The sequence below is a fragment of the Scophthalmus maximus genome, chromosome 17 (assembly GCF_022379125.1).
Source record: "Scophthalmus maximus strain ysfricsl-2021 chromosome 17, ASM2237912v1, whole genome shotgun sequence".
Taxonomy (NCBI): domain Eukaryota; kingdom Metazoa; phylum Chordata; class Actinopteri; order Pleuronectiformes; family Scophthalmidae; genus Scophthalmus; species Scophthalmus maximus.
In genome coordinates this window covers 15472926-15498050 of record NC_061531.1, presented here as the reverse complement: position 1 = coordinate 15498050, position 25125 = coordinate 15472926, and the positions used below count along the sequence as shown (strand labels likewise).

Sequence of the window (25125 nt, the reverse complement as noted above, 5' to 3'; positions counted from 1 at the left end):
ACCAGCGAGATGTTACACTGTCACCTGTGGGGATTCGGTCGAGTCGTGTCACTAACTAACGCAGTGTGCGTGCTTTTATTCGTATGTTTACACTGTTGGTCTGCTGATATATTTACTGTACAGTAATGGATTCAAGGAGGCAAGTGTACCAGTGGCCCCCAGACACAGAGGGGCCCCGAAGGGACCTGGACACATTGCAGATTTCTCAATAAATCCACTATCTATTACTGCATTATTTCGAGCGGATATATTTACTGTACAGTAATGGACGTAGGCGAGGCTGGATCACACAGTAAGGCAAAGGAGACAAGTGCACAGTGGCCCCCAGACACAGAAGGACCCCAAAGGGACCTGGACAAAGTGCAGACATGTTTGTAAAAATTTGCACCAGTAAAGGACAATGTAAACAAATTAACTATCTATTACTGCATTATTTGTTAATTTTAGAGTCCTGTATTGTAAAAGTTTTTGAAATTGAAGGGAAATTATTTAGATTTAGATTTTTTTATGTTTAAATTGACTTTAGTTTACATTGAGATCATTTGTCGTAAATTTGCGTTTTTACAAGGCTGTAATCAACAAATATTTCCATAAGGCTATCACTGGGTTTAATATTTTTTTTCTCCCCCTGTAATGATTGGTTGACTGTTCAGTGTATACAATGTCAGACATTAATGAAAAGTCCTTTGAGTTCTCTGAGTCTTCTGAGAATCCATAGACAACTATCATACTTTTTTAAATATTTTCTAAAAAGCACTTTCTCATCTAAGCTTCAGTTAATCAACCTGGGCTGATTATTATCGCTTGCGAGTTCTGGATGGCGTCTTGGTGCCTGAGTAACATTTTTATTTTAGCCTATATGTTGTGCTCCTGTTTTGTACATTTAACATCAAACCAACTGATACAAACACATCCTAACTTTTCTATTGGCAAAGTGGATTGTAATTTGCCTGTTCAAAAAGTATGGATCAAATCTTACCTGTTAAGGTATCTTATCTGGTCACTGACCATTGGTTTAGAGAAAAGAGAAGAACACCTGTAGTTTTTCCAACCCTTGTAAAACATTGGTATCATTTTGTCTTCTGTTCAGATGATAGCTTTGTGTAAGGGTTCATCACATTTGCAGACTCCCATTTTTTTCTTTCATATTTTATATACCAAGCAAATACCTTTCCAGGGGTAGAATTCAAAATGGAATTTCCTCTTTTGCTTTCTCTGTTTAAAACAAAATATAATATAAAATCTCTTGGATTTTGTTCACACAAGTGTCACAACAACAAGATACCCAGGCATTGAAAGGGGGATTTTATGAGATCACCAATATCCTCTTTGGGCATGCAACACAGACAAAGAACTTCAAGCATATTTCTGGATAAAGCTGCTCAAGCGATTTACAGTATGTCCATACTGACACAAGAAACACTGATCTATTTAAAGTAACAAAAAACAAAATATGAACATTAGTGCAAGACTGAGGAATTTCTTGAGATGTTGACAAGATTGTTGAGAATAACAGAGACCAATACAAATGAAGTAATTAATGAGTACTAAATTGCCTTTAGTCCATGGTTTATGACTCCATCTTGTGGCAGTCTTGGGTCAATACAGGTATCCCTGTGTAGAGTGGGTTTACTGGTATCACTACGTATGTGCCATCGTCACAGCCTGGTAAAACATTTGGCTCAGTCTAACTTCAAGGAATATTTATCATTATAGGAAATCGAGAACAAACAACAACACCTGATAAATTTGTCCTACGTGTTTTAATACCGACGTTGAGCTAATTTGTTTTTGTGTTTTAAACAAACTGCTTTATTCAATTGTTTGTCAAAAAAAGTCAAGTTACTAAAGTAAGAAAAAATGTAATTGGATGTTAGACACATAAATGTGTCTAGAAATTGCTTAATAATCAATTGATTCTTCAGTGTCGCTTTAATAATTCAATAAAATATTGAAAAATCCCATCATGATTCCCTGAAGCTAACATGCTCTAATTGTTTTACTTGTTCTGACCTACAGTCAAAAATTCATTGAAAACTGTCATAGGAAACTATCACAACACAAATATTCACATTTGAGGTGCTGGTATCAGTAGATCATGTTTGGCTTATTTATTTATCCATTTATTTGTGCTTCAATTTATTATTATTATTATTATTGTTGTTGTTATTATTATTATTATTATTATGATGATGATTATGATTATTATTATTATTACCATCATCATTATTATTTCTGGGCCTCTCAGTTTCCAAACCGCCTCTTCCTTCTCTAATCTCCCGGAAGTGTGAAATTAAAAAATAGGCGCATACAGGAAATACTGAGGATTTTTGCTTCACAGTAAAAGCATAATTGCCACTCCCTTCAAAAAAAAAAAACCTTCGGTAATCTTACTTAGACCCGAGAAACATTTATGATATGTCGAAAGAGTCATTGAAAACAAAGATAATGATGATTTTGTACCATAACATGTTATAATACTATTGTAAAATTAAGCGATCATAACATTTACGTTGAAATTCAACCGGAAGTAATTCTTGCAGCCAGCTCGGCTATGCGTAGATCTGACGATCGCCATCGGCCGACGCCTTCTATCCACAACTGGAAGCTCGGTAAGTTATTAATCTACTATAGACATAAAAACTATTTAGTCTATCCAGGTAACCAATTCACCGACCCTCACTCAGCGTTTCCCGCCTCATTACCACAGAACGCTGTCTTATTTCGAATAGCTGACTCCCGAGCGAACGGCAGAAACAATGTCGGAGCGTAAAGTTATTACGTGGAATGGCGGTGAATGTGTCGAGAGGGAAGTTCATCTTCTAGTTCCCTGACAGCGTCTCGAAGAAGAAGAGCAGCGCGCACACACACACACACACACACACACACACCGGGAGGCACAGGCTTTGTTTCTGTGGTTGTTATATGAGCAAAAGAAAGAAAGAAAGAAAAAGAAACATCAGCGCCAGTAAAGTTCGGTGTTACTGTAACTTTGACTGTACACCCAAGTTTCTTTGTTTTGTTCTTTTTTTCACCGCACACAGACCTATTGAAGCCAGATGTGTCTGATCAGAACAACTGTTGTGCTGCTGCTTTTGCTTGTGTCAGTAGTACCGCTTATTGTCTGTTGGATACTTTAATTGGTTACCTTTTTAAAAAAAAATTATCATAAGAAAAAAGAAGCAGGCTTTATCATAAGATGACAATAAAAACAAAAAGAAGAATAGAACTGGGAGGCCAGAAGAAGCACAGTCAGAGCCAGGATGCACATGTGTTGCACAAGAACACAAGTGGAAAAGATGGGATTTGACCTCACGACCTCCACCATAAGAGCAGTTGATCTGTTCACGTCACGTTCCCCCCATCAGTGATCTGCGTAATGTTGTTCTGTTGTCAGCTCGTAGCCGCCTAATGAGGCCATCGTAAGCTCATAGCAGATGTGGCTGTTTATCGGTCAGCCCTCAGTGATTTTGTTGAAAACAAGTTCCGCTGCTTCTTTGATTTTGCACACACACACACACACACACACACGGGTCAAACCTCTTGCCTGCATTTACATGACCTGTGTCCATTCATGAGAGAGAAAACAAGTGGTGTCCTGTTAGCGCAAATGTCTTATTATCTTTTCATCTGATTTATTAATTTACTAGATTTATTAATCAGTCCATCTTTTTGTCTTTTCAATGTCGGAAAATAGTGAAAGATGGAAGATGCTCCTTATAAAATGATCCCATAGTTTCAGGTAATGACTTCCTTTTTTTTGTTATTGTCAAACCGACAGTTCAAAACCCAGAGGTTTTCAAAGAAGCAGCAATTGTCTTCCTCCTTTTCTGACCTAATCCAGAATTTTCAATGGAAGTCATATAAAAAAGGAATACCACAATTCTTTTGCAGCACGTCTCCCGAGGGAACAGATGATGAAACATTTTGTGTCCACTCTGTCTGCAGAGAAAGAGTCATATCATGTGTTACGAACTGCACTGAAACCAGTTTATTCATAAGTAGTGAGGAGGAAACAAAAAAAAGGTTAAGGAAAACAAACAGGTTTGAAAGTATCTCATTAAAATGTGCTCGCAATCAAAATTGTGCAGATTTCGTGAAAACTCCCTGGACATGTGTGGTGCAGGTCATTTTTCCTGAGAGGCAGCTGGTGTGTCCCTCTTGGAATGCTCGCCTGTGTGTATCCTGTGCTGTGGCCAACTGCAGGTTGAGTCCCCTTTTCACTTTCCTTACTAAAGGCCTTTGGAATTTCATTAATCTGTGTGGGTGTACAGCAGAAGTTGGCCCAGAACGGCCACCGGCCGCATGCGACGGTAAACTCAGGTTTTCTCCGCAAAAGTTGATGTTGATGGATGAAACCCGATTGTCTTCACGTATTAAAGTTGGTGTGTGTTCACTCTCCGTTGCAAGTTGATTTGGGTCCACTTGTACATTCGGATGTGAACCAATGCAACGGCCCTGAGATAACTTTTCTTATCCCTTATTTCTGTGAAGCTGATAGTGTGTGGTTTTCGGTTGACTCAGTCGGAATCAAAGGAAACTAGCTGGTGGTTGTGTTGTACTGGTTTGTATTCCACTGACAGAAAAGTCATTACTGTTTTTTTCAAATATTCATCGGTTCCAGTTCCTCAAATGTGAGAATCCCTCTCTGTTTTAGATCGCTGTCAACTGAACATCTCTTGACTTTAACAATTGATGACAGGCCTTTGTTTTCACATTTCATAAACCAAAGCTTAGCATGCAACCAACCAATGTATTCAGTTCACTATCATAGAGCAAAAGCAGAAAATAATCACCTTTTTTTTTCTTCCATTAATTAAATAAAAATCTTTGCAGATGAATCGATCGTTTAACCAACAACATAAAAATAATTGTTGGTTGCATCCCTAACGGCAATATCAGTATTGTGTTCAGCCGTTGCTGCTAACACCTACCACTCATGTAGTCTGTTGATTCAAAATGAGTCTCTGCTGCTGGAAATATGAAACATGGCATTTCAAGACTTTTTTTTTTTCCTAGAAATTATGTAAAAAGTTTTGAATCACTCGCTTGGCTAAGCGTGTAACATTATCAAATCCTAACTGGCAATGACAGTGTCCTCACTCAGTCTCAGATATTGTTGCCATGACAACAAACAGATTTGGCTTATCACAAAGGAAGCAGTGAGCGACTTGCGTCAGTTTTTTTTTCTGTTTATTGCCTGCAGCGGAGCCTCTCGGGCGGTATTCTGAGTTTCCTGTGTTTCTACAGCGTTTTTCATGTGTGCAAGTTGCACATAAAGATTGCATACAGATACGGAGGGCACCTCATTTTTCAAATGATACCTCATACAATTGCTCCCTAATATTCCATAAGAAGAAGAAGAAGAACCTCACAAAAATCAGATACCACATTTTTTTTGTTGGGTATGTTTGTTAGTTCGTGTTAGTGTTGTTGTTGTTATCACTTCCAGCGGAGGGTATGTAGTGGTGTGACATGAGGAAACCACATGCTCGTTTGGATGTCAGACGACACACGAAAGGTCACAAAACTCTTTACATTTCATTTAGTGCCGTGGGTGTGCGCAGAAGATCAGAGACTCATTCCAGTGTCTAACAATAATACACACAGATTAATGTGGAAGTCCTTTTAATTTGCCTTTGAGATTACAGAATGATCTCGTCCATAAGTTCTTCTTAGTGTAAAAACACGATAGGCGTGGGCCCACAGAGAGCTGATTTTCTGGTTTTCTTACCGTCCCGTGTAGTTCACGTTGATCATCAAACGTGCTATCCTTTAATCTAGTCGGGAGGGAAGAGCAAGTAAGCGCCGGCCCCGTTGGAGGGAGCAGAGGGAGGGGGGAATATGGGGAAGTGGAGATGCATTTCCCATAAGTCATTGTTGGCCGGCTCCTCCCCCTGTTGGCCGGCAGCCAGCATCAGGCAGAGCGGAGCAGCGTCGCAGGGACCGAGCCAAACTGTTAATGAGAATCAGAGCATGTAGGACGGGGCAGACAGTCGCGGCACCTAGTTCTGCTCATGTAGATGACAGGTTATACAGAGCGGGAGAGGGGATCGCAGCTCAGACTGGCCTCCGTCGGTACGTCCACACGCCCTTCGGCCTCACGCACGCACACACGCACGCACACACGCACACACAGAGCGGTTTCGGTGCTTGTGTTTAGTGCAAGAGCGCTATTCTCTATTTCCTCTCCACGTAAATCCATCGGGGTGTGGTGTTGCGCGGCGCTTTCACAGCACTGATGCAGCGTCTTGAGAAGGAAGTGACAGTTGAATTGCTTCGCTCTAGGTCGGCACACCAGGTAAAGACACGACTGAACTCATACATCTTTAGTTGAAATTTGACAACAGGTTGATGTCGTTTTTTCTTTGATATCACGCGTGTTAGTTATGTTAAGAGTTCTTTTTGGCAGCCAAGCGATCGCTTCATTCAAGATCGGAGCATCCATCCGTGTGTGACCTCTGTCTATGTAAATGTGCAGAGAGGTTTTATTAGGTGAGTGACAGGGAGACGCTGAAATCGAGTGTGTAGGACACACACACATGATGTAACATGCTGCAACTGTAATCCCACTTCTCAGTCTGTGCCTCTCACACACCGCAATTTAATGCATTTACCCGGCGCTGAGACGAAAGCCTTGTGTGTTTGATTATGTCTTTATCGCAGCGATAACACGCTCGACTGATTATTAATCTCTGGGGCCGTTTCCCTAACGTGCAGCGGTTTACTTCGTCTCGCTGAAAAAAGCGGACTTTGCAACTGTCACAACAAGGCCGGTGTGAATTTCCTGTCTCATCTGCTGACTGCAAACTTTGAAAGCTTTCGGCTCGTGTCGACGATCAAGTGATCGTCATGATCCTGAGCTGGCGAGGCTCGGCTGAATACATTCGACTTTAAACAAGCGGACTTATATGTGCTCAGCCACAGTACAAGACCTGTCATTGTTTCATATTTCTCTTTGTGCATATTTCTGCCGACAAGACTAAAGCTCTTGTTCGTTGAGCCTTGTGGTATTCGTCGGATGCCCCCAAATTAAGACTCAGATGAAAACAGACAAGTAAATCAAATTTGGTGGAACTTTTTATTTGAAAATAACCAATATTTATGTTTTTTTCCCTTTTTAGGCACATTCACACTAACATTAGCCGACAGGAAAAAGTCCTTTGTTGCATTTTGTAACTCCAGACATATAGATGCAGAAATCGATTGAAGGTGATAGGAAAAATATCATAAACTAGAGGTGCAGTGATTGCTCAATCACTAGATTTAGTAATTATTTTGATATTCAAATAACCTTATTCACTTGTCTTTATCACTTTCTTGACTTATAATATAATAAAGTGAAAATCCTTTGCTTTGCAATGTTATAGACAAAAACGATTAACCAAGAAAATAATTGGCAGATTGATAATTTCAGTCCCATGAAACACAGCCAGTACATCTTAAATCAACTCCATTTATCTACAAATATGAATAAAGTTGATCAGTTCATTCTCAGAGTGACCATAGCACTTAGGGTTTCCCCCTAAAAAAGGACACCAAGATGTCAGAAAAGTATCTCACCGAAGTTTAAAGATATATAAACAGTTATTATAACAATTATTTCTTAATTGTCATTATTACGGTCATCAAAATTCAAGAATGAATTTGAAAATAGGATGCAATTGTACAGAAAGCCCTTGACTTATCAGCTGCGTTTGACCTTTTCTCTCCAGATCCAGCAGATGAAATGGCGGTGAGGCAGAGGATTTTCAACTCGACAGCGCCGTTCTCCGGGTCGCCCCAGGCCGAGCTGAAGGGGTCCTACCCATCATGCTCAGCGGCCGACCAGGAGACGGAGGAGGAGGAGGAGGAGGAGGAGGGGAAGGACAGCAAAATGGGCTACCCACATTTCAGCCCTTTACTAAATAAACTCTTGACACATGGAACTGCCGAGCAAGTGGGCGAAATGCCACTGAAGACCTCCATTTTCATCGCTCAGGCTGAATGTAAATATATCTTTTGATTTAGAAAAATTATAATAATGTAACACATCAAATAACTGTCTGGACAGAATGTAACATTGATGTTGTGCTCTCCTCAGGCGAAACCCAGGACTCCCAGGAGTTTAGTCCATCTTGTTTTGAACGATCCTTCGTTCCCTCCCCCAACTGCTTCACCAGCAGGTATGGCGTTACCTTGACAACATGTGCATTTCACTTTTATGACTCTACCTTAAGTATTACTGAATAATTAAATGTGTCTGGGGTTCATATTTTTGCCATTTTTTCTTGTTTTTGCACAAGTCTTCCCTCGGAGCACAACAATGTCGCCTGCCCAACAACAGCCTCCGTCCAGGGGCCGGGCAGCTCGTCCGCTCAGATCAGACCCAGGAAAAAGACCAGGAGGAGACAGAAGCGCAAGGTGAAGAAAAGAGAGCCGGGGACAAACGAGAAGCAGCAACACAGACACCGAATGCTTTCTGGAGTCCCTGAACAGGAGAGTGGAAGTTCTCTTGTCCAGATCCTGGTGAGAACTCTGTTTAAATAACATCCAGTACTACCAGTGTTCTCCTTGTGAATCATCTCCAAGGATTTCCAACCATCCCTTTTGTTTGTCTCGCGTAGGAGGAGTCGTCGCTCGGCGGGAGAAGCTGCAGCAGCGTCGAAAGCTCCGAGGAGCAGGACCTCCGAGGGCCTCCTCTCTACAGCCGACAGATTTACAACACAGGCTCCGGCTGCTCTCCTCTGAACTGGAGGGACCAGGTGTGCGGCCCCCTCTCCAGCGTCCGCTCCCTCGGCCAGGACAGCGACTCGGACTCGCTCAGCAGTTTGGGAGACTGCTCGCTGGCCCTCGCCGGCCTCAGGGGCAGTGTCAGTCAGGGGGACCCCTGCTACGCTAGGCCCTTTTTCAACGCCGTGGAGAGGGACGCGAGAGAAGAAGCAGATGAATTAGATGAGCTCTCAGCGGCCGACTCTGTCAGCAACGAGGGAATAATCTTTTACAATGACGTACGTTCTGCTTTGCTTCAGTCTAGGTCCTGTCCTCTGTATGTTTAAAGTGTAGCTGAACAAAACTAACATGTTTTTCTTCTTTTTTTTCCTGACAGAAAATTCAACCTGTAGACTCAGAGTACAAGGAAGGGAGGGAGTTCATCCTCTCCAATTTTATCAAGGAAGGCTCCTACGGAGAAGTGCACAGTGCTCAAGATGTCAACACAGGCTTCAGATTTGCTGTTAAAAAGGTAACAGATCATATCTCCCTTTTTTTCTTCTTTTTTTTTTATCCTTTGCTTGATTTAGAAGTGAGTCGTCACGCGTTTCCATCGATTTCTCACAGATCGCCTTGAAGAGGTTCAGCAGCGAGGAGGTGGGTGCGTGGAGTGCCCTCAGATCTCCTTGCGTGGTGGAGCTGTTCGGGGTGATCAGAGAGGGGACGAATGTTGTCCTCTTCATGGACCACAAATCTGGTAAACATTTCCTTCTTCGCTGCTGCTGCTGTTGTTCAGATGGAGAATGAGGTGGAAAATACTTGGACGAGATGTGATGAATTAAGTGCAAAAACATGTACAGTAGGTGTGCAGAAACACAGATGTGACTGAGGTGGAAGTGGGTGGTTCTGGGAGGCTAGAAATGAGCTTGAAAGGTTGAGCCAAATTACATCAAACATCTGTGATGGGAGCTGCCTGCTTGATAAACAACACAATCACACAGCTCACGCTTTTTCCCCCTTTGTCATCAAACTCAGCCTCTGCCTCAAACGCTTGTTCACGGGTCATAAGAGAAGAGGTGACGAGTTGAGTCAGATACTGAGTATTGGTAAACATTAACGACAGCTTGTCTTTTTCTTCGTCTTGCTCTGACCTTATCTATTTTTTGTTTTTTCTCTCCAGGCTCTCTTGGCCAGCTGATCGCTGAGCGCGGCCGGCTGCCAGAGGATTTAAGTCTCCACTACCACTCACAAGTCCTAACAGGGCTGGAGTACTTGGTGAAGAAAAAAGTGGTTCACCTCGACATTAAAGGTACGTTACAGTCAATTGATATTTCTACACACAAGTATACAGTCAAACTGAAGTTCAAGTGTCATCTGACGAACACGAATGGTGGTGACGTAATGAAATTCCATCTACCTTTTTCCAAAAACATATGAAGGGAAATCTTTATCTCTTTATTGCCTTGACTTTAACGATGAATAGCAACACTCCTGTGTCCTTGTCGATGTTGTCCATACAGTTACCATGGCGATTACACCCCCCCAAACACATCAGACATTGGCATCAGCCCATAAACATTTTCCATCTTCATTTTCACACGGCTCAAAAAGTGAAAACAAAATGTGTCAGCTTGAACTTTTACTTCCTAGTGAAAGACGAAAAACATACAGCGAGCGCAGATCAAGATTTTTAATTAGTTCTCATCAGGAGGATATTTTTTGATGTCTTTGTGCAGCTGTTGTGTGAAACACAAGTGTCACACAGTACAGATCTGATCTTCAGCACCTGTGTTGTGAAACCAGACTACCACAGAGAAAAACGACGAGCTGGGAATTTCCCACAGTGTGACTCACTGCTGGTCTTTAGAAACGGCGCATGTGCACAGAATCAGGAGAGCGAGAAAAAAAAAGGGAGAGATTGAAATAAGGAGGGGGGAGGGGGGTGAGGGTGAGGAGCAGGAAGTAGTTTGTTAGACGAGACAGGAGAAACCGAACAGAGACAAGGCGGACAATGAAAATGATGTTGTGAAATGTATTTTTTATTTGAAAGGAAGGAAAGAAAAACAGAAAGAGGAATTGAAAAAACAGCCTAAAGATGTAGAGGTAGGGGAAACAAAACAACCCGATTGTGCTGTAGCAGCTCAGGCGCCACCTGGTGTCTGTAACGCTTCAGGAAAACCAAGGCAGTGACGCCAAATCTCTTTATCTGCTGCCTGTTTATTAGTCACATTCATTCCGCATTAGCCTTTTCTGCAGCAGCTGTCCTCCGGTGACTTCATATTTCCATTTGTTTCAGCTCCTTTTGTCTGTGGCCCGATTTTTGTGTTTGCGCAGCTCCCCTGTTTCTAATTATGTCGTCCATAGCTGCAAACTACACGGCACAAGTTATGAAAAGAGTTCCATAACTGCAACCAGCGTAGCCAAGTCCACTCTTGTCAGTTTATTTATAGAGCACATTTAAAAAACAGCAGTTGTTAACCAAAAGTGGATCATTGTGTCCACAGCTGACAATGTGTTGCTGTCGGAGGACGGTCGAGACTCCTTCCTGTGCGACTTTGGACACGCAGAGAGACTTGACAATCAGGGACAGAGCCTCAGTGGGTCCAACGGTAAATGACCTTCAACCGCAGCGATTTCAGTTGACAAAGATGTGTAATGTATATCCACTTACCCGTGTCTTAATCCGTTGTTTTCCCGATATGATTGCAATGCAGACATGAAGGGCACAGAGACCCACATGGCCCCTGAGATCGTCAAAGGGGAACCCCGCGGAGCCAAAGCAGATGTGTGGAGCAGCTGCTGTATGTTACTGCACGCGCTCAACGGGTGTCAACCGTGGACAAGATACTACACCTGCAGACTTTACCTGAAGGTAAGGTTTCAGCACAGATGTTCAGAGTTCTCGATATTCGATATTCAACTCGATAACCCTGTTGTGACGGTTACAGATTGCCGACGAGCCCCCGCCCCTGAGAGAGATCCCACCGGACTGTAGCCCTCTCACCGCTGAAGTTCTCAAGGCGGGACTCCAAAAGGATCCGGTCAAGAGAGCATCAGCATCTGACCTGAAAGAAAAAGCCCTCAGAGCTCTGAAAGAAGGTGACTAAACTTGAACCGCTTTTTTTTGTGATGCATGATCCCACGGTAAAGGTTCAGTTTCAGAAGTACAGAGGACGAGAAAGTACAGGAAAACAGACAAACATACAGTTAAATCAATTGAGAAAAAACAATGAATTATGATTAAATTGGTTTCTGTGTTTTCTTTGATAATGGCATGTTACAAAAATAAACCTCTGTATTGTATCTCTAATTTTTTAGTTTTCTTTATAGAATTGGTATTTTAATCTTTTCTACTTTACTTTTTTTGAGAAAATATGAAGTGCAAGTTAAAAAAGAGCAGAAACAAATCTGATAAACACTTACCACATCACTTTGTGCCGCTGTAAAGCTAATTGTTTTCAGCTTGTGATAATAACTGAAGGCGACTCAGAGTGTATCGACTCTTGTCTCATATGAAATATGATGACTTGACTGGACAGTCAGGGAACAATGTTGAGAGGAAGTATTTTAAAGTGAGTGGGGGGGGGGCAGCACAGAATGTCCTTCAATGCATCACCACCAGCAGTTAGTTAAGAGTTAATGTGATGTGTGTATGTCTGCAGTTGGAGGACTCACCAGCCCAGCGAGGGGACCCCACACAGAGCCCCTGTACGTCGTCAACAAATCCCCAGACTCGCTGCAACTCATCAACAGCAGTATCGACTATGACGACGAGGAGAAGGAACGTCAGGAGTCCGTCGAGGACTTGATCACAGCGGAGAGGAAGACAAAGGGACTCGATGAGGAGGAGGAAGAAGAGGAGGGTGATTCAAAACGCTGTTTGCAGTTCTGTCCACAGACGCTGATCCATGAGCCAAACCACAAGAGAGGCAACAAAATAACAACGGTGTCTGAACTTGAGCTACGTAAACTGGAGCGAGGTGAGGCGTCTTTCAGTCCTCGGCGTCTTGTTTCCAGTCTAGTTTACGTTTGAGCTGTGCTCACTGTTTTTTTTTGTGTGTGCAGATTTCTACCTGAGCAGTCTGTCCCAGCCGCAGTCTGCTGAGATGCAGGTGCAGCTCTTGTCTTGTCTCAGCAGTGAAGCTTATTCAAACTGGGAACCGTGGGACAAAAAGGTAACAATGGGCAAAAGTGGTTGGAGTGAGATTGATTACCGTGAAATATACATGCAAGATTTTGTTTAATTTCATCTAAAATTACAAACAAAATTGGGAGACAAATAGAGCTTCTTTGGTGTTGTTCCATTTTGGCTGAAGTATTAACAGAGTTGCTGTTTGGCTTGTGATGCATCACAGGACTCTGGCCGCTGGTCCCTGAGCCCAGGAGACGACTTCAGCTCCGGTGTCTTCTCCTACAACAGTCAGCCGGATGTGCAGGTCTTCAGCATGGATTTGCTGGGTCACACACAGCTACCACAACCCTGTTGTTTTGAAGGTGAGGTGAACTTATTCTTACTTACTTTAACTTACTTTTATTTGTGAAATGCGATACAATTTTCCCCCTTTACATAATGTGCCTCTCTGCTATGTGAATGTCTCAGGGGTGGATGTCTGCATCAGAGACTTCAGCAGGAGAAGCATCCGGATCAGAGAGACACGCCGGGTGAAGGTGGGCCACATCGCCACAGGGATTAGTGATCAGGTGAGGGCTAGCAGCATCACACACACACTCATGTGTCAATGCTGCAAATTATGCTCCCTCGTTCTAATTCGAAAGGTTACACTTGTTCAAATCCTCATGCGTGTTTCTCCCTTTTTTTTTTAGATCTCTGAGAGAGTGTTCACTCTGGAGACGCAGGAGGGACAGCGGATCGCTCATGATGAGGAGGTGCAGGAATCGGGTCTGGAACTCTGCTGTGTTCCTGCTCCAGACTTCAGCCACGCCTGGAGGTGGAGGATCAGAGACGGAGTTCTGGAGACAAGATAGAGCCAACAAACACTCTTAACATTTCGAGCAGTGTCGTCGTTTCTTCCGATCATATCGCCGCGTGTCGAGTTGCTTTGAACATGTGCCTTTAGTTTGTCTCGTGGTTCGGGGACCACACGTGCGAGAGGTTAAAAAAAAATCGCTTTTGGAACCGCCTTGTGCTTGTGTAGCCTTTTTGTCTTTTAGAAAATCCATAAATCAAAATGCTGAGCATACTGTGGTGTTTACATGGTGCGTGTTCATATAACATATGTACACGGAGTCAATAAACGGTACGCTGACCTCTGCAGTGTGATGCATCATGGATTCTTTTACTTCATTTATCAGTTCATAACCACACAATGAGTAAGAATATTCCTGTTGTATTCTAATGACTTAATCTGTGACTAATTTGTCTCAAAATAACATCACATAAGTCAGACTTAATCATCATTTATAGGCTTTAAAGTTTATTTTTTATTAATATTATTAATGTCCCTAGAACATGACAAGAAGTCCCCTATTTGTCAGGTTAACCTTGTCTTGTCCTCACTGCTGGTAGGATGGAGATGTCGGGGTCATGTGGTCAGACTAGATTGCCATTTTTTCTTTTTACAGAAATTCATAGTCCCGCAGAGAATTAATTGATAACTTTGACAATATTTCCACCCTTCACTAAAACATCCCCCTTAAACAATTTGCCCCTTTACCTGGTTTTAAAAGGTTCAAAAGTCTGAAGGTTACATGAAAATGTAATACATGGAATCCCATGACATATGCAATATGTAGTCACGACCCCTGAGGTTGAAATGTGGTTGGCCACATTGGCCTTTTCCTTCCACCACAATCATAAGGCCAAATGTTCTGCAAATTACAGGATTAGCGCCTCACAAAAATTCAGAGAACACAAAAAACGTGATGGCCTATACAAAATTACTCCTCAATGCCCCAGCATCATTAAAATGTTTGTGATTGTTTTTGTTTTCTTATGGTGGTACTGCTTTAAGCCTCATGAACATTATCCACAGTTAACAGTTAAAAGATTTATTTTCCATATTGTGACATACAGGGTCACTGCAAAAAGATTTTTTCAGGGAGACTCCAAACTCATTTCAGCTTTACAAACGTGATAGAAAAAACAGTGAAAATTTGAGAATATCAAAAATGATTTTAGAGTTAAAAAAACAACAAAAAACACACCAAGGCACTGACAACTAAAAGCAAAATGTATAAAAAGTAGATTGCTGTGTAGAGAAGATTGCAGTTTTGAATAACTGGGGTAGAAATACAGTACTATGAATATGTAAAAAGTGAGGTAAGCATCTGTGAGTAATACAGTGCTTTCTGTGGCTGCAGTGCAACTTCTTTCATAGACAACAGGAAGCATCAGGTCACGACTCGTGGCTCCTTTCACAAAGGACAAAAAAAAATTTGATCTTGCTGGGAGCCACATTGTGATCACAATGATGGTCAAAATGAATATCAAAGAAAGACTATGGTTGATTGTTACATACGGCAGGAATTTAGATTCAATTGTCTTTTTAAGATCATGTGACTTTTTACATAAGTCCCTGCTGCGGCGCTTTTCTTACACACTGAAATAAGGCTAAATTGGCTCTTTATGCTCGACTGGTTGGCCACTCCTGCACTCAAAAAATAAACTACCTGTGGTTGTTTAAACAAAGTTATTATCAGAAGTCTAAGTCATCTATATCTACACCATTTTCTTGCTAAATCTGAAAAATATCTCCTTTCAACTAGATCGAATGCGACCACCCTCATTGCCAGCAGATCAGTAAACACTTACAAATACATTTGAAGATGGAATCCATTACATACAGACACTGTGATGAAATGGATGGAGAGAGTTGGAAGATCAGAAACGCAAGTAGAGTGGAACTAAAATAAAACAAAACAATGAAATGAATGCAGAGAGGAAAAACCCTTACATTTATGAGAAACTTTTGAGTCCATATATCTTTTAGGGCAGAAAACAGAATGCAGTTACTTTTTCTTTAAATCCGTACCAAATAAAAAATAAATTACTTAAAATGCATTCCCTGTTGAAGTCTGAACACCCGCCCCCCCCCCACCCTCAAATGTTGTGCATGTAATCATGCAAAGCTCACTGCCTCAGTGGCATAGAGATCATGGGTATGACAGTGTGTTCAGTCCGACTCCCAATCCTTTGACATAAGTGGGAGGCAGAAGTGGTTCTCCTTGTCCACAAACAAGTTCTTCATTTTCAACTCTGCCATAACTTCTTTCTGTTGTCCTTTCGAATGTTCCTCACACATTTTCGTTCCTGTCCCCATTTCCCTCAGTCGTAGTCTCTCCCGTCTGGTCTGCACATATGCCTCACAACTTTCGAATGACGAGAACAGTGGTGAGAACACCAGCCAAGAAAACCCCCACCGTCTGCCACGTAGGTGTGCCGAAGTAGGAACGAATACCCTCCTAAAAAAATAGACGTGAATATTAACATATGTCTTACAGGCAGTCAGGAATAAACACTTCAGTTTAAAGTTTTGCGCCTTACCCAGCCACCTTGCTCACTGATCCAGTTGATCACATTTTCACGGAGGTAGTCCATGGTCCAGCAGATAATGGTTCTAATGATATCAGGAACTTGGGTCACAAGAGCCTAGCACAGGTGTGGGGGGAAGAGTCTTTGATATCCAACAATAATTCCATAACACAGATGTGTCCCTTTGTTTTGTTTCCATAATGAAGTGATTTACAACTCTGGTACTTCACTTACTTTGATGACGAGTCGACAGGCAAAGTAGAAGAGCGCAACCACCCGGCCCCAGTTGAATTTTCCATCGGAGAATATCTCAATGGCAACTCGCAAAAACACGTCCTTCGTGGGACTGAGTGAAGAGTTGTTTATCATCCTGAAGACACCAGCAGGAGGCGATCGGGGACAGGCTCATTTTACAGCAATTACCTCCTCATTCGCGATGATTCACGCCTTGATTTCGATGAACACATACACAGACTTGTGCTGCCTACCTTTGGAGCTCCACGTGTCCGTCCAGCTCATCTCCGATCTGCTGCAGACACTGGGCGAGCTTCTTGTGGTTGGGGTCACACAGCTCTCCTCCGCCCAGCTGAGCCCTGGTCACGACAGCATTACTGTCCCCGTGCCGCCGAACCCGCTCATAGATGAAACTAGACAAGAGGGACACAGATACACCATATTATGTATTGAATGAAATATTTGCCCGGGGTCAATTAAAAGAGCAGGCGCTGTGTGCGATATACAACTTACTCCTTTAACAAAACAGTTCCTACTTCCAGGATTTGATCTTTAGTATTTCCTGAAAGACAAAAAGGTCAATGTTAAATCATTCAACCACAGTTATCTCATACTAAAACATAACTTAGGAAATATATATACATGTTTATTGTCAGTTTGGTCTGAATCTAGGGTCGCACTTTACAAAAGAGCTCAATTAGATGAGCCACACTTCCGCTATCATAAGTGTATATGAGACACAACTACTGTACATAAGGCAGCAGATATCCACAGTGCTCGTTGTTTGGCAAAGTGAACTAGCTTAAGTTAATTTGCCGAAGTTAAACATTGTTGTGGCTACGTAATAATCTATATCTACCGAGCCCGGGAGACAAAGGACTTTGATATTTTCGAGGTGAAACTGACGCAGCCAACTCATATCAATGTTTCGTTTCTGTTCGAACATATTCGCTAACTCACTGTTGTAGCAAAGCAAGCTAACGCGGCGTAACGCAGACGCAGCGCGTTAGCCAACATCAGGCTAACCTCCGTGCGGCTAATGTTAGCACTAGCAAGCAAAACTCGCGCTACAAGCCACGGGACAACAGTCAATTGTCCAAAAGTCCGATTGTCTCCGTCCACCGGACCTTCGGCGGCACTGTCACATGCACTCCACTGTCGTAACATCGCTGATGCGAGCTGGTACCTTGGCCGTCGCCTCCTCCCGGGTGAGATGCCATCTTGTCGTCTGTTTGCGATTCGACACTGATCGCCTCTACTTCCGTGTTAATCACGTGACAACGTTTTTCATTCGTTTGCGAGAACCGCGGGCCGCAGGTTGTCAGATGCACCGAGGCTGATGGGACCGACGTGACGTCACATCTGCCGCGGTGAGGTCATTCGCGTACGCCTCTTTTTTTCCCGGCGCGTGGCAACCAGCGTTATGGTGCATTACCGCCACCTACTATGTTGGAGTCTGAGTTTTCTACCCAAAACAAGAACCAAAAACAAACAAAACTAAAATAAATAAATACAAATGTGGCTATTGAATGAATAAATAAATAAATAAAATTATTTGCATAAGTCCTGTCTCCTTCAAATAATGGAACTGAATTTTTTATGCCAATAGAAAATATGTTTTTTTAAAGTCATCTCTTTGACTCCAAGTCTCCCGATTCCCCTCTTTAATGCTTCTCGCTCTTGTGTGTATTTATGGGAGTGTAAAACTACATGCTCTACTGATTCCTCCGTGTGACAGTTATCACATAACCCTGATGTAATGCAGTGTTTTGTGTCCCACTCTCAGTCTTGTTAGTATGTTGTCCTCTTTGGTGCTGCTTTGACCCGTCCTCACCGTGCCCACTTCTCGCTGCACTACATAGAGGTATCGTTTTGTTTTTTGTTGTTGTTGTTTTTGTTGTTTTTTGTAGATCTACTCATAGCAGTCGGGAGAGCTCGAACAACTCCAAATAAACATCAAACGATTTTTTGTTTTAGACGTGTTGAACTCATTGACCGCATATATCAGTTAGAAAATGTTGTGAAACAATTTTGAAGGGAAAAAAAATAATATGTGGATTTTTGTTTCGCCTCGTTAACGTCACTTCCTGTGCCTCGTGGACTTCCGTCCGTCGCGCGCATGCAAAGGCCTCTTTACGACTCGGCAGGCAAAGATGGCGGATGCACAAGTACGTTCGGGAAAACGGCGTGGTGAATTTTAATCGATATATACACACTTTCATACACGCGTTAGCCTGCTTATATCACGCCTGTGTCGTTGCGCACTCTTCATACGCGGCCCCGAGCCATTTCTAGCCGCACGTGAGCTCCATCAGCCGACATTTATTGTTGCCGAGCTACGTAGCCTCGTGTAACGTTAAACTAGCCGGGTGCTAACTTTGTTAGCATAGCCTGCTACTATTAACTCTACAAATCAACAGTGCTGTTTAAACTGAATACCACTAGTGGCAGATTATTTTCCTTTTCACTACTTCACAATATGTCATGTCGGCAATTTCCGTTCTCCATTTGAGGAAGTCCGTTTTTTGATTCTGTTAGCGAGGCAGGGCGGCGGTGTACGGACCGAGTCGCCCCCAGTGCGAGAGCGTGTGTGGCGGGGCAGAGTCACGTCGGTGTCGGTGTTTCCGGGCCTGACTCCCTTCATGTGTTTCCTCCACAGACCGAGAGGGCTTATCAGAAACAGCCCACCATCTTCCAGAACAAGAAGCGTGTTCTGATCGCTGATGGTGGCAAGGAGGCCAAGGAGAAGCTCCCCCGCTACCACAAGAGCGTCGGGCTGGGCTTCAAAACCCCAAGAGAGGTAAACGCGTCGTGCAGAAAACTTCCCCGGATTCAACAGAGAGAGAAACTGTGAAGCTATTAGGTTGAACTGCTGCTGCTGCAAGTGATGCTTTTCTCACGATGGTCTTCCAAGCCCGCAGGGTTCTGACGACAACGCCTTTTTTGGCAAAACTGATGCAGTTAGTTATAGATATGACCTGGATTTTTATTGTTGGGAAAATGTTTAGAGGAGATAATACTAACGACACTGTGGTTGTTTTTTTCCTGCAGGCTATTGATGGCACTTACATTGACAAGAAATGCCCCTTCACTGGAAATGTCTCCATCCGTGGCCGTATCCTCTCTGGTCAGTGAAATACTCGATTACACACGTGGCTATAGAACTGTACAATGACAACTTGACCTATTGACACTCAATTAGACAATTGTCAATAGTCAATTACCTATTTTGTAGCATGCTTGTTGTCTGTTGCTGCTGAAGCAATCCAAGCTAGCAGACGAACATGACTCAAACTATAAGATGAAAATTATTTTTTTGTTTGTCACTCTCCTACAAATGATGTTTTTCTCACGATGGTCTTCCAAGCCCTCTGGGTTCTGACGACAATGCCTAATGGCAACACTGATGTAGTCTAGTGACAATACACTATTTTTAATGAAAGGGGAACGGCCGGTTTCTCGGACCCTACTAGTTCAGCTTTGAGTGCCTTCCATAATGTCCGTATTAATCTGTTTATTAAATTTTTGATTCTGTGTCTTTCCTAAAGGCGTGGTGACCAAAATGAAGATGCAGAGGACCATCGTCATCAGACGCGACTACCTGCATTACATCCGCAAGTACAACCGTTTTGAGAAGAGGCACAAGAACATCTCTGTCCACCTGTCACCTTGCTTCAGGTACTATATCCCTTCACGTGTGTTGATGTCCTGGTTTCCAGACTGGGATTAGTTCACAAGAAATGTGTGTTTGTGGAAGCTCTGTAATGGTTCAGTGATGTTTCCTCTCATCCAAATTCTATATCTGGCTTAATTTTGTCATTCTTAAATCTGAAGGTTTAAAAGGAGCTGTAATTATTTATTTTGCCCACAACAGTAAATATCACAGAATTAACACCTGTGCTGTTGTCAAACTGTTAATTCGATGCTACAATTTAGCTGCAAATGATGTTTTTCTCACGATGGTCTTCCAAGCTCATGAAGCTCTGACGATACTGCCTTTGGCAAATACTGATGCAGCTCAGCTTTATCTCTTTAACATTGGACAGACACACCAACCGCCTGTTAACATGTCTTGATTGTGTTGGGTTTTCTTTCTGCAGAGACGTTTCAGTCGGCGATATTGTGACTGTCGGAGAATGCCGACCACTCAGCAAGACTGTGCGATTCAACGTCCTCAAAGTGACGAAGGCTGCTGGAGCCAAGAAGCAGTTCCAGAAGTTTTAGTATGGCTCCTGTTAGCTAACCTGTCACTGACAAATAAAGAAAATCTTGTATAAAAAGCCTTTGTTAGTTGTTTTTTTCCCTGTCTAAAACGTTTGAATGAAATAATACATGCAGATGTTTGGGTCACCAGTGTTTATGGAATTCTGCTTGAGTAGGAAATTCTGCAGCTCATAGAAAATATCACTGAATCACCTGTCTGTTGTTTAAATGCCAGGTCATTTCAATCCTATAATTTAGACAAAAGTATTGACTTTGCTGCAAATGATGTTTTTCTCACGATGGTCTTCCAAGCTCAGGAAGCTCTGACGATACTGCCTTTGGCAAATACTGATGCAGCTCAGCTTTACACTGTTAAATGTTTTTATTCACTGATATCAGATGGACTATATGCAGCCAGGTTAGATTTACCAGTGTTCAGTAACATTTGGTTATTTAAGTGTTTAGGGCAATCTGCTCGTGTTTTGTTGTTCAGATGCAGTTGAGTTAAAACTAAACTCCTTCACCTGATTAACAGTATCCCAATGTAATCAGATAAAATGAATTGAGAACGAACTATCAGCAATAATGAGGAAACGTCAGTGATTAGATCAATGCGAACATGCATCATAGTAAGCGTATATAGGTGAAAATATGCAGAATTTGTAACTCAAAACTGCTTATTCACCTCGGTGAGATTAACACACATTATTTCCACCTGTTCAATAAAGCCCTTGGATTGTTAAATTTTTATTTTACAAACTGTAAAGCATCCTTGGTTGCCCTGAGAGGAGATATTCAAATCCCATATAACTATTATTGAAGAACATCTTTTAATAATTAGTATAGATGTTAAGATGGGAAACTGACAGGACATTATTTGGTTTCCCTTATAGGAAACTGGACATGTGTTTGTACAGGCTACTCTGTTTCAATGCTTCAATTCAAAATAAAATTCGAAGGTCATACTGTGTGGTGGTATTATTTGTTTTAGCAATCATACTGCAGCGCCCCCTAGTGGTTCAGAAGGTCTCAACATTTTCACATTGAACACGTAACCAGCAGAGGGCAGCAGATGCCTACGTATTTGATATTGACAGGCAAACATCTATCCAACATGTCACTGATCATTTCATAGAAGAGCTACTTTGGGTAATTTTAAACTCTTTGTTTATAAACCAGCAGTAAAAGCCCCGATTTTTTTTGTTGATTGATGCACACATCTGTAAATATTTCATTATATAACTGAAATTATATGATTTCCTAAAGATTTGCTCAGCGTGGCTCAGGTCTGTTTTCCTTTCAATAATGTTGGAATAATTCATTTTCTGCACAAGTGAAATAAAGATACATGAGCAGGATTTGTACAAGCTAAATGGATGGATGCTCAATTATGGATCTTACAGTATTATTTGTAGGCATGAATATGCTGGCAGCCCTGAACAAATGCAGCAGAATCATCATGTACATAGTCCATTTGACACCAACTTTGAAGTAATTTAAATGACCTCGGTCCTTGTCTACGTTGCTGAGTTTGGGGCTTCTTTGTTTGCAAATACTTATTGTGGACAAGTTAACCAATCACTGTCATCCGATGGCTTGAGCATCACTAAATGACGCCGCAGCTTTAATCTGACCTCCTTCCTTTGTACAGTTTTCAGCCACATTGATGCTCAATAGTGTCTGAGATCCACGTGCAAATGCAACGAGCACAGAATAGATCTGGGTGTGTTCACGGCCTGTCTGCATCAGCTGACTCATTTGCATGTGTCCTTGATTCTGCTTGAGAACATGACAGATTTTCTGTATGGGAACCAGTGACAACCCCCCCCTCCATCCTCCGTCCTCCACTCAGCCCGACCTTCTGTCTGCTTTGTGCAGTGGCAGAAGCTTCACTATTGACACAATGATGCTGTACATGTTGCTCCAGTGAATGTGGACCATATGGCGATGACGTGAACGGGAGAAAGTGCTTAGTGTGAGCTCAACCGTGTGACTATAGTCTCATGATTAGCAGAGAAAGTAACCATTAATCCCAAGGTTTGCTTTGGAGAAAACAAACATTTCCCCCCAATGACTGTTATCACTGTTGTTTTTCTTGCGCTAACAGAAGAAAAAGAAATCCCAGCTCTGCGCCCGGGCTACAATATTTACCTAAACAGCAGCGTCTCTCGGCTCCAAACCGCAAATTGTCCTCTCCCTTTGGCACTGGGGTTTTCCCAGCTCGTCTTCTCCACAGGCCCAGACACTACAGGAGGGTGGGAGGACCACCACAGGATGCTCTCTGAATAACGGGCCCTCTCAGGAGCAGACACCCCCAGGGAGCACGACGGCCCAGCAGGCCGGCATGAGTCCATATGAGCGCATACATGCTCCCACATGAGTGTTTGTCTGAGGGCAGAGGTCTGATCCCTTAAAAAAAAAAAAAAAAAATAGCCCGAGCAATCATAATGAACCCAAGCTGACAATGTGAGGCTGTGATGGATGCGTGCTGTTGAGAGACGGCCGCTGCTGGTGTGTGTGTCTGCCGAGCTGTGTGTGTGCGTTAATCAGAAAGTCAGAATAACATTGAACTCTTAAAGAAATGTCTGAAGTCAAACATGCCTTGGGACAGAATCTTTCCAAGATGATGAGTTTAACGACATAGACACTTGTGTTCCCAAGCCATAAAGTAAATGTTATTCTGAACCTTTGTGACACAGTGGCATTGCTATTCACTATCTCGCTCTTTCTTCCATAATTCTATGTATTTATCGTTCTATTAATTAGTCTCTGCTTTTCTTGTGTCTCTGACTGCAAGATGAACCATGCAATGACTTTCTTTATATTTATATTCCTTATACTTAGTTCGTTTTTTCGGTTCTTCCTTTTTTCATATCTATATAACTATCCAAAACGGGATGGACAAATGCATTTCTTCTTTTTTTTAACCACATTTCTATTGGATTTGAAAACAAACAAGCGACGACAAGAATATTTCTCTTCCTCTTGCGTCTTGAGAGCCTAATGCTTTGCGACTCCCCAGGTGGCCACGTGAGCGTCCGTGATGGAGGAGCCAGTCGTGTCCCATCTCATGCTTCTGCTGAACAACTCCCAGTTTTCCATTTGGAGGCACGATCGCCAAGAGGTGAGGGTGAAACTGTGTAGATTGACCTTCATGCTCCAGGCTGGAGACCCGTCCAGGGTCGGCGGGGTCAGAGGAGACAGCCCTCCGCCTGTGTGTCCACAAACCAAATGTGTTGAATGAACAGAGATTGAATCCAGACACAAACTCGTCCTTTCGTGCGTGCCAACTTTTTTTCATATTCAACACATTTTTTCAGCCGAACAGCCGTCAAACACTGATGTGGTCCGTCCGGCTCTCTTCCGCCTGTGGCCGCAGACACGCACTCCTTTGAACTGCCTTCGCGTCAAGTTCCCCCAGATTGCCAACATGTTTACCCAGTGTCATGGAGCGCACTGGCAGGCGTGCTTACTTGTGGACCTAACGGCGGGGTATGTTGGCTCAGAGGGTCGACCCGATGAGGGTAATGGCCACTAACAAAACAGAGGCCTTCTGGTGGCTCCGCAGGAGGTTTGGGGCGGGGAGGGGGGCGGGCGCGGGGGCACCCAGACCATTTTGCAGCCGACACAGCAGCATGATGGTCGGAACAGATGGAGGCCACGTTGTGTGATGGAGCCTGGGCTGTAACACGGATACAGCCCTCCGGCCTCTAGTCAGTTCTGTCAACGCACACAAAAACAACAGGCCTCGCTCATCCATTCTTGAATTGTGTACACTCTCTCTTCTTTATATGTGCGTAAAGAGAATATGTGACTCGATTGCCTGAAAGTGGTGGGAAGGAAGAACTGACTATCTAACTATTTCATTTAAGGAAAAGGGTGCAATACCACAGAAAACCTAATTATTGTGGGCTGAGTGTTAAAAGATCACTTTAATGCTGCAGCTGGTAAACGTAGGGGCTAATTTTAATTACTTCATCGGCTGCCGGGTAGCCTTATCTATAATAACACGTCGTCGTTTATGTGATGAGTAAATTATGAACGGGAATGGAGTGAGAAATACAACTCCTCACCTCCCCAGTGTCCGGCCGCCCGTGGGGTGTCCAACAGGAGCACTGTGGGCTCTGCTCAGGGTCGGCACGGGGTCACCCCTCCACATCTGGACGTGTCATCAGATCTGCACAAAGACAGCCAATGTTCCCGGAGCAAAAACAGACTCGTGTCTGACAACATCCTGTTGATTAAAAAAAAAAAAAAAAAAAATTATGCATCATATTCAGCAATTCAAAGAAGGAGAAGTGCGTATTGACCTCTTGGCCACAAACTGCACTGAAACGTACAATAATCTTGGGGTGGGGATGGTTCACTGTCGGAGTTTACTGTCAATGAAAGAAGGTATGTTGGATAATGAGCATGTCAAGATCTATGGGTCTCCGGTCCTGAGGCTCTGGTCACAGTTGTCAGTGTCTGATGTCTACGTGAGCTTCTTAACTGATTTGAAGTGA

General features: G+C 42.8%; 3 protein-coding genes and 4 non-coding genes across 11 annotated transcripts; 6 read left to right on the top strand and 1 right to left on the bottom strand.

The window, feature by feature from the left end:
• The first annotated feature begins 2511 nt into the window (after nt 1–2511).
• Nucleotides 2512–13966, top strand: map3k14a (mitogen-activated protein kinase kinase kinase 14a). 4 transcript variants are annotated; one of them, XM_035614713.2, is made up of 16 exons: nt 2512–2612; nt 7716–7988; nt 8084–8165; nt 8286–8508; nt 8607–8990; nt 9089–9223; nt 9319–9448; nt 9872–10000; nt 11196–11300; nt 11406–11563; nt 11640–11790; nt 12354–12671; nt 12757–12866; nt 13047–13185; nt 13292–13392; nt 13516–13966. In XM_035614713.2, the coding sequence occupies exons 1-16, from the start codon at nt 2555–2557 to the stop codon at nt 13675–13677; spliced, it is 2658 nt and encodes an 885-aa protein (XP_035470606.1). In that variant the 5' UTR covers nt 2512–2554; the 3' UTR covers nt 13678–13966. The 4 variants fall into 4 exon arrangements, with proteins under 4 accessions (XP_035470606.1, XP_035470607.1, XP_035470609.1 ...); XM_035614714.2 differs by lacking the exon at nt 2512–2612 and adding an exon at nt 5928–6078; XM_035614716.2 differs by lacking the exon at nt 2512–2612 and adding an exon at nt 6146–6301.
• Nucleotides 13967–14684: 718 nt separating this feature from the next.
• Nucleotides 14685–17755, bottom strand: LOC118288519 (apoptosis regulator BAX). The gene is made up of 6 exons (XM_035614717.2): nt 17604–17755; nt 16931–16979; nt 16672–16830; nt 16418–16553; nt 16196–16300; nt 14685–16113 (listed from the first exon to the last, which is right to left on the bottom strand). The coding sequence occupies exons 1-6, from the start codon at nt 17635–17637 to the stop codon at nt 16015–16017; spliced, it is 582 nt and encodes a 193-aa protein (XP_035470610.1). The 5' UTR covers nt 17638–17755; the 3' UTR covers nt 14685–16014.
• A 747-nt stretch (nt 17756–18502) lies between these two features.
• On the top strand, nt 18503–20697 carry rps11 (ribosomal protein S11). Of its 2 annotated transcripts, none has more exons than XM_035614720.2 (5): nt 18503–18585; nt 19077–19217; nt 19469–19544; nt 19966–20095; nt 20518–20697. In XM_035614720.2, the coding sequence occupies exons 1-5, from the start codon at nt 18571–18573 to the stop codon at nt 20639–20641; spliced, it is 486 nt and encodes a 161-aa protein (XP_035470613.1). In that variant the 5' UTR covers nt 18503–18570; the 3' UTR covers nt 20642–20697. The 2 variants fall into 2 exon arrangements, with proteins under 2 accessions (XP_035470613.1, XP_035470612.1); XM_035614719.2 differs by having other exon boundaries at nt 18563–18607.
• Nucleotides 19297–19382, top strand: LOC118289616. The gene has a single exon (XR_004786169.1). It is a non-coding gene; the product is annotated as a small nucleolar RNA SNORD35 (small nucleolar RNA).
• Nucleotides 19750–19833, top strand: LOC118289613. Its single transcript, XR_004786166.1, has one exon. It is a non-coding gene; the product is annotated as a small nucleolar RNA SNORD35 (small nucleolar RNA).
• Nucleotides 20355–20438, top strand: LOC118289614. The gene has a single exon (XR_004786167.1). It is a non-coding gene; the product is annotated as a small nucleolar RNA SNORD35 (small nucleolar RNA).
• A 200-nt stretch (nt 20698–20897) lies between the features above and the next one.
• Nucleotides 20898–20981, top strand: LOC118289615. Its single transcript, XR_004786168.1, has one exon. It is a non-coding gene; the product is annotated as a small nucleolar RNA SNORD35 (small nucleolar RNA).
• The last annotated feature ends 4144 nt before the right edge of the window (nt 20982–25125 follow it).

What these genes read in the sequence shown, in the direction of transcription:
- map3k14a (XM_035614713.2), top strand. Translation starts at nt 2,555, where the DNA reads ATGCGTAGATCTGACGATCGCCATCGGCCGACGCCTTCTATCCACAAC. An exon ending in CCTCAGAGCTCTGAAAGAAG is followed by an intron (nt 11,791 to 12,353) that starts GTGACTAAACTT and finishes GTATGTCTGCAG; the next exon opens with TTGGAGGACTCACCAGCCCA. An exon ending in GCTACGTAAACTGGAGCGAG is followed by an intron (nt 12,672 to 12,756) that starts GTGAGGCGTCTT and finishes TTGTGTGTGCAG; the next exon opens with ATTTCTACCTGAGCAGTCTG.
- LOC118288519 (XM_035614717.2), bottom strand. Translation starts at nt 17,637, where the DNA reads ATGGCATCTCACCCGGGAGGAGGCGACGGCCAAG. An exon ending in GGGAGGAGGCGACGGCCAAG is followed by an intron (nt 16,980 to 17,603) that starts GTACCAGCTCGC and finishes TTTGTCTTTCAG; the next exon opens with GAAATACTAAAGATCAAATC. An exon ending in GGAACTGTTTTGTTAAAGGA is followed by an intron (nt 16,831 to 16,930) that starts GTAAGTTGTATA and finishes CCTCTTGTCTAG; the next exon opens with TTTCATCTATGAGCGGGTTC.
- rps11 (XM_035614719.2), top strand. Translation starts at nt 18,578, where the DNA reads ATGCACAAGTACGTTCGGGAAAACGGCGTG. An exon ending in GCTTCAAAACCCCAAGAGAG is followed by an intron (nt 19,218 to 19,468) that starts GTAAACGCGTCG and finishes TTTTTCCTGCAG; the next exon opens with GCTATTGATGGCACTTACAT. An exon ending in CCGTGGCCGTATCCTCTCTG is followed by an intron (nt 19,545 to 19,965) that starts GTCAGTGAAATA and finishes TCTTTCCTAAAG; the next exon opens with GCGTGGTGACCAAAATGAAG.